We start from the raw sequence: 16,560 nt of genomic DNA, 5'->3' as shown, positions 1-16,560 counted from the left end.
GAACAGCATTTCTTTCTCCTGTTTCTGCCCACATTTACGAGAATTGCCGTGCAATCTATTGTAGAGTTCCTCCAAGCCCTTTTAGTTTGCTGGAACAACTCTGCAATGGATTGTGTTGTTAAGCCCAGTGTAGCCTCTGATAGAGCTGTTGGGACAGTTTTGGAGTCAGTGTCTTGAATCAGCAGGGAAAAAAGCACAGAACTTCATATGGCCCCCTGCCTTATTTAAAAACATTTTAACCATTGGGCCTCTTGTGTTCACCTTGGTGCACTGGCCAACTGTAACCCAGAGGGAAACCCTGCTAACAAGAGAATGGTGTCCAGGTAAAATACAAGATGCAACTGTATGTGTATAAATGATTTACTGGACCCTATGCAGTGCATTCAGCAGTTCTTCTTTGACGGCTTTAAGAGAGTCATTCTGAACTGGATAATAATTATAATGATATAGTAACTAATTTTAGTTTTGTATCCCACTCTTCTCTAGTTGGTTCAGAGTAGGTAACATCAGGGTTTAAAAACATTCAGTTACAAATAAATTACTTGTGTAAAATAGAATATCAATACATTATCAATTCAGTTTAAGTTATTAACATTCTATTAAAAACTGGCTCAGCATAATTAAAGCCTTACCCAGGGGAGGGGACTTAGTTGGGGTTTGGGTACATTTTCTTTTGAATTTTCCTTCTACTGAGTCACCCTCTTGGTCAATCAAGGTATTTCTCCCCTGACAGGGCCTCACAATCCTGAGGCTTCTCTGTTTGCAGAACGTAAATGCTGACCAATCACAAGGGTAAGTTGCCCTGATCAATTATTTTTTTAGTGGAAATATGGCACAGAAACATGCACAATGGATATAAATGACAAGGATTGTGCAGGTGGAACATTTTGAACATTCCCAGAAGGCTAGAAAATGAATTTATTGCTGCTAGTATGGCGGGCAAAGAGCAGATTCCTAATTGATAGGGGTGACTGATAAGTTTTTGGATGTGACTGTGAGTTAGTTGATGCTGAGTTGGAGGCTGTGATCTTGAGGGTGGGGCATGGAACTAGCACAGGGTGATTTCCTCTGGAGCAAAACAATGTGATCTTGTCTCAGTGCTGCCAGGCTCTTACTGGCCTGTTGCAGGCTGTTTGGAAAAGCTAAGCTGATTTCTGTGTTTTCCCTCTCTTAAAAGGGGAGACAAAAACCTTTCGAATTTTCCAGTTCAGGGGGAGGGGAGATGGGAATCCATGTCCCCACATTAGCTTCTGGCACAGACACACAGGTAAGGAAATGGCTGAGGCTTTGGGTCAAGCTTCTTGGCAAGGAGACAGACAGGAGAAAATTATTCTGTGTGAACAAGCACAGCATGCTGACCTCTGTCGGTGCCAACAATTCTGACCAATTTGACTCAAAGGAGTGAATTTCATAGGACTTTGTACCCAGTCTGCAATGCAAGGGAGCCTCACTGAGTTCAATGAGAACTCCTCTGCCAGGTATATAGTGAGGTTTGTAATCTTATGCCTAGATTCAAATGGATAGTTGTGTTGGGCTGAAGCAGTAGAACAAAGTTTGAGTCCAGTCAGGTACCAACCAAGTTTTCATCAAGGTATAAGCTTCCATGTGCACGGCATACTTCAGACTGTCTGAGGAAATGAAAGTTAATACCTTGAATACAAAACATTGTCTTAAAGGTGCCTGACTGGACTTCAACTTTATTCTTATGCCTGAGCAGATCCTGTTTCCATGTGAAAACCTAGGCCCAGCTCATGTATAGCCCTTGCTGTACGGAGGGGCTACTTGAAGCTGAACTGCGTTAAGGCAGTACCACGTGGCAAGCTCCCTGAGTCAAAGAGACACCTCCCGTGTGTGAGGATTTCCACCGTGGTTCCCTGCAGAAGGCAATTTACTCTATGGATGCAGTCTCTCTTATTTTGTGGTAGTATGACCAGAACAACTGTGTTTCTGTCATGTCTGTACTTTCTCTAGCACTGAAATCATCTCATCCCATAGTATCTTAGAGACTAACAATGTTTTGACTCTCAAAACCGTATGTGCCAACATTCTTGTTGCTCTCTAAGCTGCTACTGGACTCGAATCTAGCTTACCTACTGCAAACCAAGACAGTTGCCCCCTGAAATTACCCTGTCCCTCGCTTTCTTTCCACATGAGCAGGTGGTCGCTTCTCTCGCCTCCAAGCAGGTTGAAGAAGTTTTACTGTGGATAAGATGCAGGGGGGGGGAAAATTACCTCCCACTATGAAAATGATCCCTCATCTGCTTGTATGGAATGCTAGAAGTATCCCTGAGATTATAGTGCTCTCCTAGGGCCTGGCTCTATCTACCTTTCTGTTTTCATGTTATTGATCAAAAATAAAGGTGACAGAGCAGATGCCAACTTAAACTGGAGCTGTATATGGGTCATTGGTCTCCTACACCCCCAGCCTTCAGTTCCAAGAAGGTCCTTTTTCTTCCCCTCTCCCCCCCCCCCAAAAAAAAGCAAAGAATTTCCCTCCGGTTAGCTGCCATGCTAGCTATGCCAAAGGGGTATGAAAAGTTTGCACTATCTAAACTGCAATGAGGCCTGCTACATGCCAGAATATACAAGCCAAAGATCTGCCTCTTTTCATCATTGGTGCAGCCTAAGAGAGAACAGGCTAACAAACCGGAGTGTCTGCTCTCTGTATCCATTTCCTTCCAGTTTCATATCTGTTGAGACTTTTGGCTCTCTCTTGCCTACCTGTGATCTTCTTGAACTAGAAACCAGACAACCAGGCCACAGAACAGTGGCCAAATCCAAATCTATGTTATCAACTGTGATTTGAATATAACTATTTAATAATTTGATGAAAGCACTCTGTGCTTGTAGTTAATGTCCAAATGCACATTCTAACCACATCTGCAAAATTAGCATCTCAGGGAGATTATGCTGGCTTTCCCTGAGCACACTGAATTTGTGTACAGGAGCATGAAGACATTCAGCACACAGTCATATCCTGGTGCTGTTTGAAACAGCACAGTCCAAATGCATGAGATTTCTGTTAATCTATTTCATCCAACTATCTGGACTGCATCTCCTAGCCATGTTTTGCTGCATATAGTATTTTGTGTGCATCCACACCTTAATATGGCCTCAGAAAAAGCACTTTGCTTCAATGTATCAACTATGTCTCTGAAATAATGTCATGTTTTATTTGTAATTTTGCCTAGCTGGTCACTCCCCTCCAAATAATACCCAGTCCGAGGCCTATTGAAACCAAGTAGGCTTGTGAGTCTTTCTTTCAGGAGAACCTGGTAAAATACAAGATGCAACCTTATGTGTCCCTTGGGTGCGGATGTGACTCCAGTGAATGGGGGTTTTCCTTGTAAGTTTCTGTTGGCTGACAGTTTGAAGTGTGGCTTGTAAGACAACAGCCATTCTCTTCTACTGTCTCATCCCGCTCTTCATCCTCGGCCTGCCTTTTGTCAACTTGAACAGGATTGAATTTTTTGAAAGAAAAAACAACCCACCTTTGTTGAAAATGCACAATGTCTGCTTTATGCTAACCAATGTCCTTTCTGTTAAAAACATTTATAGGTTATTAAAGGTGCCCCTGATTAATCTGGGCAGCAGTTTATTTTTTAATTTTTAAAAATTTATTTAAAAAGCACACTTAATTGGCTGTTCCATTATGCCATCTGCTTGGCACCCCAGAGAGAGATGGATATGGAGGGGGGTGCCAGGCTTTAAAAGGGCACCAGAGATGTGCCAATCCTCCTCACATCTTCCACAAAGGGGAATCAAAGAGCTTTATTTCTGTGCAAATGATATTGATATCATCTTAAATTTGCAGCTTTAGTATGCTGTTTAGGGGGGGGGCAGTAGGCGTTCTGAACATCTCATGGGGTTCTTCTTTTTTCTCCCTGCATCTGCAACCTTCCCATCAAGCAGGGCCTTTTGGGGAGGACTGTCGAACCAAGGGAAGGGACAATTGAAGGGAGCGGTTAGCGGCTGAAGGCTTTTCTGTTTGGGCTGACCTAGCAAGGAAAGGGGCTGTTCTACAGAATACTTGAGCTGCTATTGTCTGCCGCCCAGCTGGGCATTTATCGCGGCACATCAATTTTGTGTCGCCCTCCTTCCGCACGCACCCACGCCGAATCCGCATTCCTCTGGTGCCGACCGTAGAGCTGGGCAGGTGCAGCTCGCAGCAGCGGGCCACGCAGCCTTGTTTGAAGTGAAGGTGGTTTGGGAACGGGAGGGAGGGAGGTCGCTCCCTGATTTATCGCATGGGGTGGGTGGGGGGGGGGGCTTCGGCAGCCCCCACTAATTGCTTCGCCGCCGTTCTCCGTCAGAAGCCGTGGCTGCTGCTGGCTCGGGTGGGTGCTGGCGCGGGTGGGAGATTTCTCCCAGGCTTTTCTGCTATCCACAAGTTACAGCGGCAGACTGACGCGTCCGTGGCTTGGTTTTGTTTTCATTTAATTATTATTATTTAAAAAAGAGAGAGACCCGCTGGATTCTGGGGAAGAAGACACGGGGAGAAGCCAACTGCAACCGCTGGTTGCTTCCGAACAATGGCTTCGACTGTCGAGAGACAATGGCGATGTGAAGATTTACTGTAATCAAATATAATTATAAGCCTGGTCTGTGCTCAGCCCAGCCGGTCCCGAAGCAGCTCGTCGGAAAGCGATTGTTCTCCGCAAACGATTCTTTCTTCCCTCGAGAAGGGGGGGGGGGGGAGGGCTGGAAACTGACAAGCGCCTTGGAAGCGTGGTCTCTTTCCTCCCCGTCGCTGTCACAAACGACCTCCTTTTCCCTCCACATAATGAATGCGTCCCTGCATTGCCTGTGGGCCTTTTTTAGATCTGCAATTCCATGCCTTTAAAGATATTTTTTTAAATTAAATTGTGATTGGTTCAGTAGTGCAATGGCTCTCCTGTATGTTAATTGCAGGTCACTTTGGGAACTTTTGGTTTGTAAAAAGCTACCAACAAATATCAACAGTGTACCGTAGACCCAGCCCGACTACAGTGCAGTATTTTTTTTAAATAAAAGAATTCCACTGGTCTTCAGTGGGGGAAATGTAACCATGGGCCTAAGTCTCTTCTGGAAAACCACATGCATTTTAAAGGGGGCATTCTTAAATGGCCTGATCACAACTGGTGTGATAAGCAAACAAGTCTGTCCTAAGACAACTCCCCCATTACCTCCCCAGCCTGTTTATTGTTGCAACCAGTAGGGGTAGGAGGAGCTGAGAGTGCCTGTCCTACAGTTGGGCTGCTGGAAACCTGACAAAACTGGTGGGTTTTAAAGGGGCCTTGCTCAGCCCAAGACTGCACAGTTCAAGGTGAGAACTGGAGATAACATATAATGTCTCCTCCCTTCTTCCCCCCTCACCGAAGGACGAATGGGGGATAACATCAGAAGGCAGCTGCCCCAGGTGCCCATGGGAGCCAGCAGTATCTCTAATTTGCAGAGAATAGGAAGGAGGATCCCTCAGTATCTGAATGTTGGAAAAGAGTATCCTTTTTAATGCAGGTACTCAGTACAGGAAAAGAAAACCTCTTCATCAAGTAGGATGTCAAGCTTGCCGGCTAATCTAGGGACACAATTTTAAGGGCTATTGTCATTGATAACCATTGCGTAGCTCATAGCTTTTATTGTCTGGGAGCTGGTGACTAAGCTGCAATCCGAGGAAGTGGTCTGAAGTCTGCCGATGCTCATGGTGGGGTAAAAGGTAGCCTTTTTCAGCATCACAAGAAGACTTGTTTATTTTTGCTGCCGCAGTCTACCCTGGCTCCCACTCTGGAATCCAGGCACTCTCTCAGACCCCTTCTGCAACGCTGGGATAATACCAGCTTCCCAGTCAGGGTTTTTGTACGGTTTACAACAGGATGGGAAGTGGACTGAACAGTGGTAATGCTATGAAGCACCATCCTTAGGCATGTGAGATTAAAAAGCTGCTATAAAATAGGTCAGAATTGTAAGGCTCAACACAGCAGCCAAATTGTCTGGCCACATTTTATAGTAAATTTTGTGATTTTTTTTAAAGACTACACCTGATATGTATACGTTTACAACGTTTTATCCATCTGTTTAGCCTAATTTGGACAATGTGAAAACTAGTATAGATATAGTTGATAAATTCTCAAGGACAAGTGTTAATCCACTGAGGTTAAGGTTGAGTCCATGGTGTTTCTACGGTGCCTGATTTGGCTTTGGAAACAAGATAAGCCATTGGGGCTCCACAAGGATTGGTGCTAGAATAAGTACTATCTAATTCGTTCACAAGTGATTTGGAGCTTGGAGTACGTAGTGCAGTAGTCAAATTTGCCAATGATGCCAAATTATTTGGGATAGTGAAAATCAAGGCTGACTGTGAAGAGGATCTCTACCAACTGGGTGAGAATGTGGCAAATAATCTTCAGTGTTGGGGAGTCTAAGGTGATGCACACTGGAATGAATAAATAAATAAATCCCAACTTCAGGTCTAGGCTAATGGAGTCCGAACTGGCTGAGACTGAGAGGGGAAAAGAACTTGGGGTCATAGTGAATAGCTCAATGAAAGCATCAACCCAGGGTGCTGCAGTGGTGAAAGAGGCAAACTCTGTGTTAGGGATGATTAGGAAAGAGATTGAAAATAAAGCAACAAATATTATAATACCCCTTTATAGATCCATGGTGTAGCCTAATTTGGAAGGACGTGTACAGTTCTGGTCACCATACCTCTAAAAGAACAGTGCAGAACTGGAGAAAAATACAGAGGAGGGCAACTAGGATGGGGGTTGGAGCACCTTCCCTATGAGGAAAGGCTGAAGAGGCTGGGACTTTTCAGCTTAGAAAAGGGATGAGTAAAGAAGGGCATGATAGAGGTTGACGAAATTCTGCATGGGATGGAGAGAGTTGTTAAAGAGAATTCTCCCTCTCCCAAACCACTGAACTCAAGGGCACCCAATGAAACTGATGGGCAGGAGATTCAGAAAGTACTTCTTTACACAGCAAGTAATTAAAATGTGGAATTCGCTGTCAGGAGGTATAGTGATGGCCACAGGCATAGGCAGCTTTACAAAAGGATTAGATTTATGAAGGAGATATGATAGACTTACCACGGCTACCTGCTGTGGTAACTGAAGGGAACGTCCACATCCAGAGGCAGTCAACCCCTGAATCCCAGTGCTGGGAGGCAAGGCAACATAAGAGGAAGGCCTTTGTCTCTATGCTCTGTTGTTGGCACTCTAGAGTAGCGGTCCCCAACCTTTTTAGGGTTGAGGACCTCCTCCGGGGGTGGGGAAGAGCTGGCGGCCCGGGCACCGCACATGCGCGTTAGCGCCCCCTGGTTGTGAAAGCGCGTATGTGCGAAGCTGCCGCACATACACATTTTCACCACCAGAGGCGCTAACATGCATGCGCGGCAGCTCCGCGCATGCACGTTTGTGTCCGCCGGCTGCGCCTGCCTCTCCCCCTTGTCACAGCAAAAAGCTATCCGGGCCGAGAGCAAAGCGGCTGCTTTGGTGGCCGCATCTTTCGCGGCCTTGTGAGCTTCTCGCTGCGGGGGGGGGGAGGTAGGCGTGGCAGCCTGTCACCGAGGCCTTCACGGCCCTGTAGCGGGCCACAGAATGGGGGTTGATGACCCCCGCTCTAGAGGTGCTGGTTGGTTACTGTGTGAGACAGAATACTGGGCTAGATGGACTGCTGGTCAGATCCTGCAGGGATCTTCCTATATTCTTATATTACAGGGGGCATTCTAACACTGTGCAGTAGCTGTCTGCTGCATTGTGCTTATTAAATGGGTGTGTTCTCACCCTTCATTAGATATTGGGGAGAATAGCCGTATATCTAGGTTTTGGTAATAGGCAAGTCTATTCTAATTTAATTGATTTTTTAACAAATTCTTTTAAATAGGTTGGCCCCTGTAATATAAGTGGTTACAGGGAATTTTAATCACCGTCCTTTGTTTAGCCTACAGATTTATCTCTCCAATTGTTATCCTACTCTTCCTCCAAGGGGCTCAGGGCATTGGTTCTCCTTCCAATCTGATAGTCTTGCTACTACAACACACTGGCTTCTGGCTATTTGCCAGCCTCATTGCTTTGGGGTCCCAAGAGCTATTGTAGGGTTGGAGACCACTTGCATGTACAGAGGGGTTTTGTTTGAGCAGACTTTTTCCCCTCAAAGAGCAGTGGCTCTCCCTGGCCCTTTGCCATACCACATCACAAACTGCTTTTAGAATCCATCCATTTCAGGGATGCTTTTTTGGCACAGGTGGCTCACTCATGACACCGCACCTCCCCCAGGGCTTGAAACTTGGGCAGGTCTTTGCATCCTGTCTCTGAGCTGCAAGGTGTACAGTCAGGTCCTGGAGAACCACTTGCCTTGTGCTTACATCAGGTAGATTGGCAATTTCCTGCGAGGAGAAATCCTGCCCTAAAGGGTGCTGGCACGTAGTTAACCCAGAGGAATAAAATCAGAGCTAGTGGTTGACTCTGGAGTCTGTGCATAGGACTCTTCTGGAATTTGTGGAGCATGAGCATGCCAAATGTATAATTATATCCCTCCCCCAGATACGTGGGTGAGGGTTATGCCTGTCCGCACATTCTGATTAGCAAGTCCTGCAATTAATCCTAAGAACGCTGGTGGGGTGTTTGTGTGTGGGGAGAGGGCAGTTATAACTATCACAAGCTGAGTCAACTTCAAAAAGATTGTTATCTTTAGGGCCATAAACAGGCAATGCGAAGGAGACATATTTTGAAATGTGATAGACCAGCCATTGAAGTGCAAGTATCTAGTTCTCTGTTTGATGGAGCCATATAGGAAGAAATGCGTCAGCAATATTCTGTTCACTTGTCCCTAAAGTTGGCACCTCCATGATACCAGAATTGTGGATCATGGATTACGAAGGCACTCAGGTCTCGCTGAAGCACTTGGCAATTTCTTGAAAACAGAAAATGTCTTTGATACTCAGTGCAATGTTCTGGACTCAGTATTGGCTTTGACCAAAGACCTGGGTTCAGATGCTTGTTCAGGCATGAAGCTCTCTGGGTTATCTGAGTCCTGCTGCAGTCTCTCACAAAGGGGTTTTAGGTGGGTAAAACAGAAAATCCCATGTATGATGTGGAGCTTCATGGGAGAAAGGCCAGAAACTGCAGAGGCAAAAACAAAACAATAATTTTATTAAGCATCACAAAACAAATCCTACCAAGCTATTTGCACACATTTTTATTCTAGTTTTGTTTTGCCTCGTGAACGACCTACAACAACACTTCTGGCTGAGTGCCTGGCTGCCTTTCTTCGCAGATAGACATTGAAGAGACATGCTCTTGAAACTGGCTCTGGCTGGAAGGTGAGGAGAAGGGTCACCACAGTGCCATCTTCTGGTGAATTGCTGGAGATGACCATCTGGTGCTCCCTCCTCTGTACCTCAAGGGAGTTGTGGGGTTGGGGGGGGGGCTGGGGAGAGAAGAGACAGGAGGTGGGCTGGAGGAGCAGACAGATGTGGCTTGGCGAGGAAAGATGAATCACACAAAGTGCTTCTTTATTGCAAGAACGCTTCCCCAAAGGCCCAGATGTTATCCTGAACTTTTAAGAGTGAAGAAAGGATCTGTTAGCAAGGACTTGGCTGCTGCGGGAAGGCCAGAACTGATACAATTGTAAACCAACCGTAACTATCCATGTCTGTATGAGACTGGCCGTGTGGCTCTGCTCTGAAGTTGCCAAACGTCGTCGTTTCTTCAATTCAGACACCAGAGGAGAGAAGGGGTAGTTGGAGCTGTGGTGCTGTTAGCAGGATGGGTATACTTTTTTCCTTCACAAGGCAAAATACGTGTCCTGATGCTGATTCAAAAGCATCTGCTTCATTGCTCTGTTTCAACACTGTGTTTCCTAATATAATGATAATCCTGTTAATTTGGCAAATGAGATCTCTCCTGGCTCCTCTGTTTCTCTGTATGATGAAAATCATTCCCAAAGAGAGCTGCTTCTGCTGCGTAAATAAGGATCCAATCACGTCCAACCTGATCAGCCTTCACAAAGACCTTCTATGGACCGCTGCAACTCCTGGTTCTTGATGGGACCCAGTTAATGTCTTCGATGACCAGCAAGTGCCTGGGTGTGATTTTGAATGCCTCACTATTGATGGAGGCTCTGGTCACAAGTGCTGCCCACCAAGCTTTCTACCATCTTTGCCAGGCACAGCAGCTGGTGCTCTGTGTTGACACCCGACCTAGCCACTGTGATCCATGCAGTGGTCAACTCCAGAGTGGATTACTGTAACTTGCTTTATGCAAGGCTAACCTTGAGACTGACCTGGAAACTCCATCTGGTCCAGAATGCAGCGGCGTGCAGAGCTCATATAACACCTGTGCCTGCTCAGCAGCACTGGCTCCAGACTGGGGACCAAATCAGATTCTAGGTCCTGGTTCTTACCTTTAAGGTCCTTAACATTGGGACTGCCTCTTTCATTACACTCCTAAAGGGCAATGTCCAGCAACTAACACTTGTTTAGGAAGCCTGGACTTAAAGAGATCAAATTGGCCTCAACTAGAGTCAGGGCCTTCTTGGTCCTGGCTCTGGCCTACTGGAATGTTCTGGCAAAGGAGATATGCAGGGCTTGCAAGGTAGAGCTGTTCCGCCAGGCCTATGGTTGAGGCCTAATAAGTGCTGACTTGGCATCTCTTAGACCTCTCTGACTGCATCAGCTTCCAGTAGCCTGTTGTTTTGGGAAACATACATTAATCCAAGTTTGTATACTAGCAAAACATCCATCTCTGTGACCAATCACTTGATGTAGATACTAGACTTATTCTTTGGAATATTTTGTTCCTCCCTCCCCACCTGCATAAAGAAAAGTAACACTTTTTCTGAGTCCTTATTATCTTGTGCATTTCTGCAAATCCAGTGCTGGAAACCACAGTAAACTGAGGGGTGGGTGGTGAGGGGGGGGGTTGTTTGCAAATCATTATGCACAGAAAACACCTTCATAAAGTTTTTCTCTTTTGCCTTTTCCTGCAGAAAACATTTTGGCCTGTGTCTAGTTGGGACATGGCTTTCTTCTACATCTGAAGGGGTTAGTTTTGTAGCTAAGTGATGTAGTGAAGTCATCCGAGGCTTTAGGGATTCTGGATTTTGTGGATATGCATGTCTAGAGGCAACACTGCATTTCTCATACGATTCCAAAGTTGTAATGAAGTCTTCAAGACTATTTTGATTTAAAATTAATGTGGAGCATCCCCCCCCCACTGAATAATGAAGAATTTGTTATGCTCACTGCTCAGCATCATCATCCCTAACTGGGACAGAAGGGCATAACTTAGAGAAGTGGTTGAGCAGTGCCCTCTAATTTGGAGAACTGGGTTTGATTCCCTACTCTTCCATATTCAGCCAGCTGGGTGACCTTGGGCCTGTCATGGTTCTCTCAGAACTCTCTTCCTCACCTGCTTCATGGGATGTCTGTTGTGGGGAGGGGAAGGGGAAGTGATTGTAAGCTGCTTTTGGTAGTAAAAATATGGTACAAAAAACTCAGCTTTACTACTTCTTCTTGATACATTTTTCCAAAGTACATCCCTAGGTTAGTCAACTGATATAGTCTGGGAATCTCAAACTTCCCAGATGTTCTGATTCAGTTCAAGATGTAAAGAAAGGAGGCCTGTCTTCCCACCAAACCATTTCCCCAATTTGAATTCACCCTGGTCATACCATTGGAGAATAGGGTTGCCAGGTGCCTCCTGGTAACTGGTGGGGAGGTTCAGACAAGCCATGTAACTTTCAACGTGACCTGGAAGTGACACTATCATGCATTGATGTTGGGGTGATGCTCTGGTATTTGGGCAAAAACTCTATGGTATATTTAGTTTCCACCATAGAGTTTTTGCCCAAATACCAGAGCATTGCTCTGACGTGATGATGTCACTTCTGGGTCGTGTTGGAACTGGACATGTTGCTGCAAAATCAACTGAGCCTCACTCTTTTTCCTGGCAAGTCCCCTCTCTGGTCAGCTGATTGGCAGTGGGGCCCTGTGGCAGGGGATCCCTACTTCCATTAGTGGGTCTGGTAGCCCTACTGGGGAAACTTGCAATACAATCTTGAACAGAGTTGCACTCTTTTAAGTCCATTGAAATCAAGGGACTCTCTATGTAACTGCTTAGAATTGCAGTATTAGCATGTATTGATAAGCTCCACAAGCACTTAAGGATGAAACTTCTAGACTACACCTATCAATGTACTCCGGGGACCTAACTGGGATGTGAAAAATATCTCATGTAGGTTCTATGTGAATACATGAAGTTATCTCACATTGTCTTACACTGCATTGGGCCATCAAGCAGCAATTTTTTTTAAGTATCTTATGTGGAGATTTTTCCAGAACCTTCTACTTGAGCATTTTAGCTGAAGAAGCCAGGGATTGGGACTGGGATCTTCTGAATGAGAAGCAGGTGTTCTGCCACCATACTATGGCAGATCTCCATGGCTGATCATTCTCTGTGCAATGGAAGGGGAGAATAATTATTTCAAATTAAGCTTCATTTTACCACTGGGATTAATGGAAGTAATGGCCAACTCCCACCACACTCCTTGTAACTTTTTCTGAAGTGAACCTTAGTTCTGTAGTTTTATCTTTACGATGTAACTGAATTCCAAACAATTCTTATCTAATTTTCTTCTTTCTCAGTGGAATGTAGTGACAAGGTGAAAATGTCCATGAGACACACTCAGCAACAGAGGGCTTCCACAAGGATGGCATTTTGAAGAATAAATATTCTAAATTGAGAGCTCCAAGAGATATATTTGGATACTTTTCATTAGTGTGGGAGCCTATTGTTTGCCACCCTATAGTCCCCATTATTACATCACATGAGTGCATTTAAATATTAGACCACTGAAGAAGACGCCAAGGGGGGTTGAAACACGTTTGGTTATCTGGTCATTTATCCATGTGTCAAAAGGTTTTGGATTTGTGCAATAGTGTGTAATAGATGTTGATGTTTTTAAGTTTTATAAGTGCACATGTATTGTAATATCTGCATTTTAATTTTTTACATTCATACCTGTTCTGCTGCTGCTCAACCTTTAAGATTCCTAACTTGTGCATACAGGTTGGGCTACTTTGTTCCCTCTTGTTGCTTTATTCTCTTGCTATCCCCTTCACATTTCTAAATTGGCTATCCCAGAAATTAAGGCAAATGCCATATTTCCTGTCCAAGTTTCTATTGTTAGTTTTCAAATGTTCCTTTTTCAACATTCCCTTTTGGTTTTGTCGGATGTTAATATAGATATATGAAAGAACTCATGTTCAAAGGTGCTTATTTCAGGAAAGGGGTAATTATTTCATATAACTATGCATTTTGGCATTTTGTCTAACCACCAGTCCCCCAGACAAAGACATATCTGGCAGTAGTTTTCACACTTTCCACATCAATCTGTCTACTGAGAAGTGACGTATCTGCCATGGAACTCTGCCATGACACTGAAAGCCAGTGGAGCATAATGTTTAAGCAATGGGGCTGCCTCCTCCACAAGCTGTCTAAGGGCCAGCCCAGATGTAATGCTAGGAGCTTTTTAAGTGGAGATTTCTCTGGTTTTGGAGTCAACTATCAGCTGTTGATTCCATTTGGGACTGTGGTGCAAGAGGAAGACCAAGCCTCTCCTTTCCGATATTCTTTTCTTTGTCTTAAGCACCCCTTTGGAGCTGCTGTTTGCCCTGTTAGGTCTAAAAGCTGTGCATAAGACAAATAGCTATGTACACTTGCCCAGCCAGACTAACAGCAGTTCCTCAAGGCTATTACAGATGAGAAAAACAGCAAATGTTGATGCTTAACCCCCCCCCCCCCCACTTTGCATTGTGGACCTGCCTGGAATCAACTAGTCCATGTCTACTATTTGAAGGGAGAAAAAATGCTGGGTACTCTGTTCTTACCTTGGCCTGAATGGCCCAGGTTAATTCAGTTTAAACAGATCTGAGAAGCTAAGCAGGATCAGCCCTGGCCAGTGCTTGGATGGGAGGCCATCAAGGAAGTCTAGGGTTGCTATGCAGCTACTACTGCCATATAAAAGACTACTGTCTTTTCCCTTGGAAACCCTATGGACTTGCCATAAGTTGGCTGTGACTTGATGGCCTTTGCTCATAGACTCCAGTGTCATCTGTAGTTTGGTCTTGTGTGGTCCTAAACAAACAACTGTCTCTCACCCTCTATGACCCATCGATAAAACTGATTTCCCTGTAGCATTAAAGACTGGCCAACTCTGGATAGGGAGATTCCTGGAGATTTGGGAGTGGAGCCTGGGGAGGGCAGGGTTTGGGGAAGGAAAGGACCTCAGTAGGGTATTGGAGATCTGATATCAAAATTGATTTCCAGATGACAGAGATCATCTTCCTTGGAGAAAATAGCCTACCTGGCAGGTAGACTCTGGTACTGTACCTGCTGCGCTCCCTTCTATCCCCAAACTCCACCCTCTTTAAGCGCCACCACCCAAAAAATCTCTAGACATGGCATTATACAGCATTAGCTTTCCATACCATGTGATCATTTTTCACACTAATTATATTTCAAAAAGATAAGCAGGGCGATAGAATACAATGAAATCGAATACATAGAATTTATTAATACTACTTTGTGGAGGACTCATTACTGCTACTGATGAAAGATACTAAATTGAAAACGGAAAAAAACATCTAGACACCCTTTTGGCTGAGTCCAGGTGGAAATTATTATAATAATAAAGGGATAACAGAGACTCTTATATATATATATATATTAATATTATTTGATTAAGCCATTGAACAGATTCTTTCTGTTGTCTGGAGTTGGGGAGATGGCAATCCTACTCACGAATCAGTGCGATCACAGCCAGATTAGTGAACTGTGTGATCACTGTGTGAATGTAGATTGGCTTTCAATACCATTCCAGGCAAAGTTACCCCCTCCAGTGAAGCCAGTGGGCTCAGATGGGTGCAGCCCTGCTTCAGATGCCACTGTTTGAAATGCGGAGGTTTACTAAAGATGGTGAATGTAGACACAGAACGTATGTTTATCTCCTTTTCCTCATGTACCTTTGCAGCTTTACGGCTACTGTTACCAGGATAGCAATGACATCTCAGACACATTGACCACCATCACAGAACTAGGCTCACCACTGGAGATGATACAGCTTTTACAGACTTCCTGGGAGGACAGATTTCGAGTAAGTACAGTATCCAAGTAAGGATTGTAATGAGAGACAGCCCAGTGCAGGTGATGAGAAAGGATGGATTAATGTACAGAATGGGGCATGGGACTGCAGCTGTAGACCTGGCACCGATGGAGAATCCATCATTATGGGGAGGATGCTGAGCCTATAGGAGCCCCATCGGTTACAGTGGACATCTCACCTCCACAGGGTATCCCTCCAACATTACACCTACCTTGTCTGAATTTCAGCCTCAGCCTGTTCAGCTACAAACACGTGACAGTAGACTCTAGACAGGGCTTTGGAACACAGACAGCACCTCCCAGTTGCTTGATGAACGAGGCATAGCTAGACTGCTCCAAAGATCCAGCCAATCTTGCCCAGTGGCTTCAATGTAAAAAGCTCTAGCATATTCAGGGGTTAGACCAGCACAGAATCTTGCCCTTTCAGATGCTAGTTATATTTGTAATCGTTTTATGTGAGGGACACCTCTGTTGGTCTTGAACTCACTGGAACTTTTTGTCTGCATACATTTGCTCGAACTGGCCTGGGAAATCAAGGCCACATCAGTTTTTAGTATGTGGGGTACCCAGGTTTTGCTGAAGGTTTCCCAGGATTATACTGGCAAGTTACATGTCACCTGCTTCTGTGTTTGCATCTTTGGCTTCAGTTTTTATTTCTCTCCAGAGAGCTCTGAGAACCAAGCTACTATACCCCAAGAAATTCAGGACAAATTAGAGAGACTCAGACATGTGCATTTGGTTCTTTTGGATCGCAGCCATTGGGTCTGTTTCTGATTGCCCTTCTCCGTGTTAATGGTAAGCAGATACCATTAGGATTGCCCTGCTTGGCTTTTGTTCTTTCAGATATGCTTCAGCTTAGTCCAGCTTCTGCATTACCTGGCCCACTCACCTCTTGGCTCTGTGACGCTGTTGGATTTCCGACCTCGTCAGTTTGTGATAGTGGATGGAGAGCTCAAGGTGACCGATCTCGATGATGCCAGCATTGACGAGATGTCTTGTACTAGCAATGGAGACTGCTTCATGGAGTTCCCAGCGAGAAACTTCACGTTGCCTTGCTCTGTTGAAGGGAAATGTCAGAGCATGAATGAGAAGAGAAATCTGTACAATGCATACAGGTAAAGTGTCAGCTGCATGTGAACAGAGGTTACTTTCCATTGGAATAACTGCTCTTTCCCGGAGAGAAGAGCATGTTTATTGCCAGTGAATGAGTGCTACGCTAGGGAAAAGTCATCCAATGCAATGTCAGTTCTCCCCCCCCCCCCCCGCCCCAGCAGAGCACAAAGGCAACTGTCTGATTTCTGTGCACAAGAGGAAAATGCAGCCACAGCCTACCCAAGCTTCATGGGATTCAACTGGGATGAAACCTCGTACTCAGATCCCAAAAGTTACTCCTGTCCTGCCTAGTTAGAAGCCTGAACTT

General features: G+C 45.0%; 1 protein-coding gene across 4 annotated transcripts in view; it reads left to right on the top strand.

Annotated features, from left to right (window-relative positions):
• PKDCC (protein kinase domain containing, cytoplasmic) overlaps positions 1–16,560 on the top strand; it is a 61,175-nt gene that overhangs the window by 7,341 nt on the left and 37,274 nt on the right. For all 4 annotated transcript variants that reach the window (XR_013231070.1, XR_013231069.1, XM_077337916.1 and 1 more), the window contains exons 2-3: positions 15,010–15,132; positions 15,984–16,255. Coding sequence is in view for 2 of the 4 variants with exons in the window: in XM_077337916.1 (XP_077194031.1) it covers positions 15,010–15,132; positions 15,984–16,255 (395 nt within the window). In the remaining 2 variants the exon portion in view is untranslated. The remainder of the gene's footprint in view (positions 1–15,009; positions 15,133–15,983; positions 16,256–16,560) is intronic.

Source organism: Paroedura picta, chromosome 1 (assembly GCF_049243985.1).
Source record: "Paroedura picta isolate Pp20150507F chromosome 1, Ppicta_v3.0, whole genome shotgun sequence".
NCBI classification, from domain to species: domain Eukaryota; kingdom Metazoa; phylum Chordata; class Lepidosauria; order Squamata; family Gekkonidae; genus Paroedura; species Paroedura picta.
This window is presented reverse-complemented; position numbering and strand designations above follow the sequence as displayed.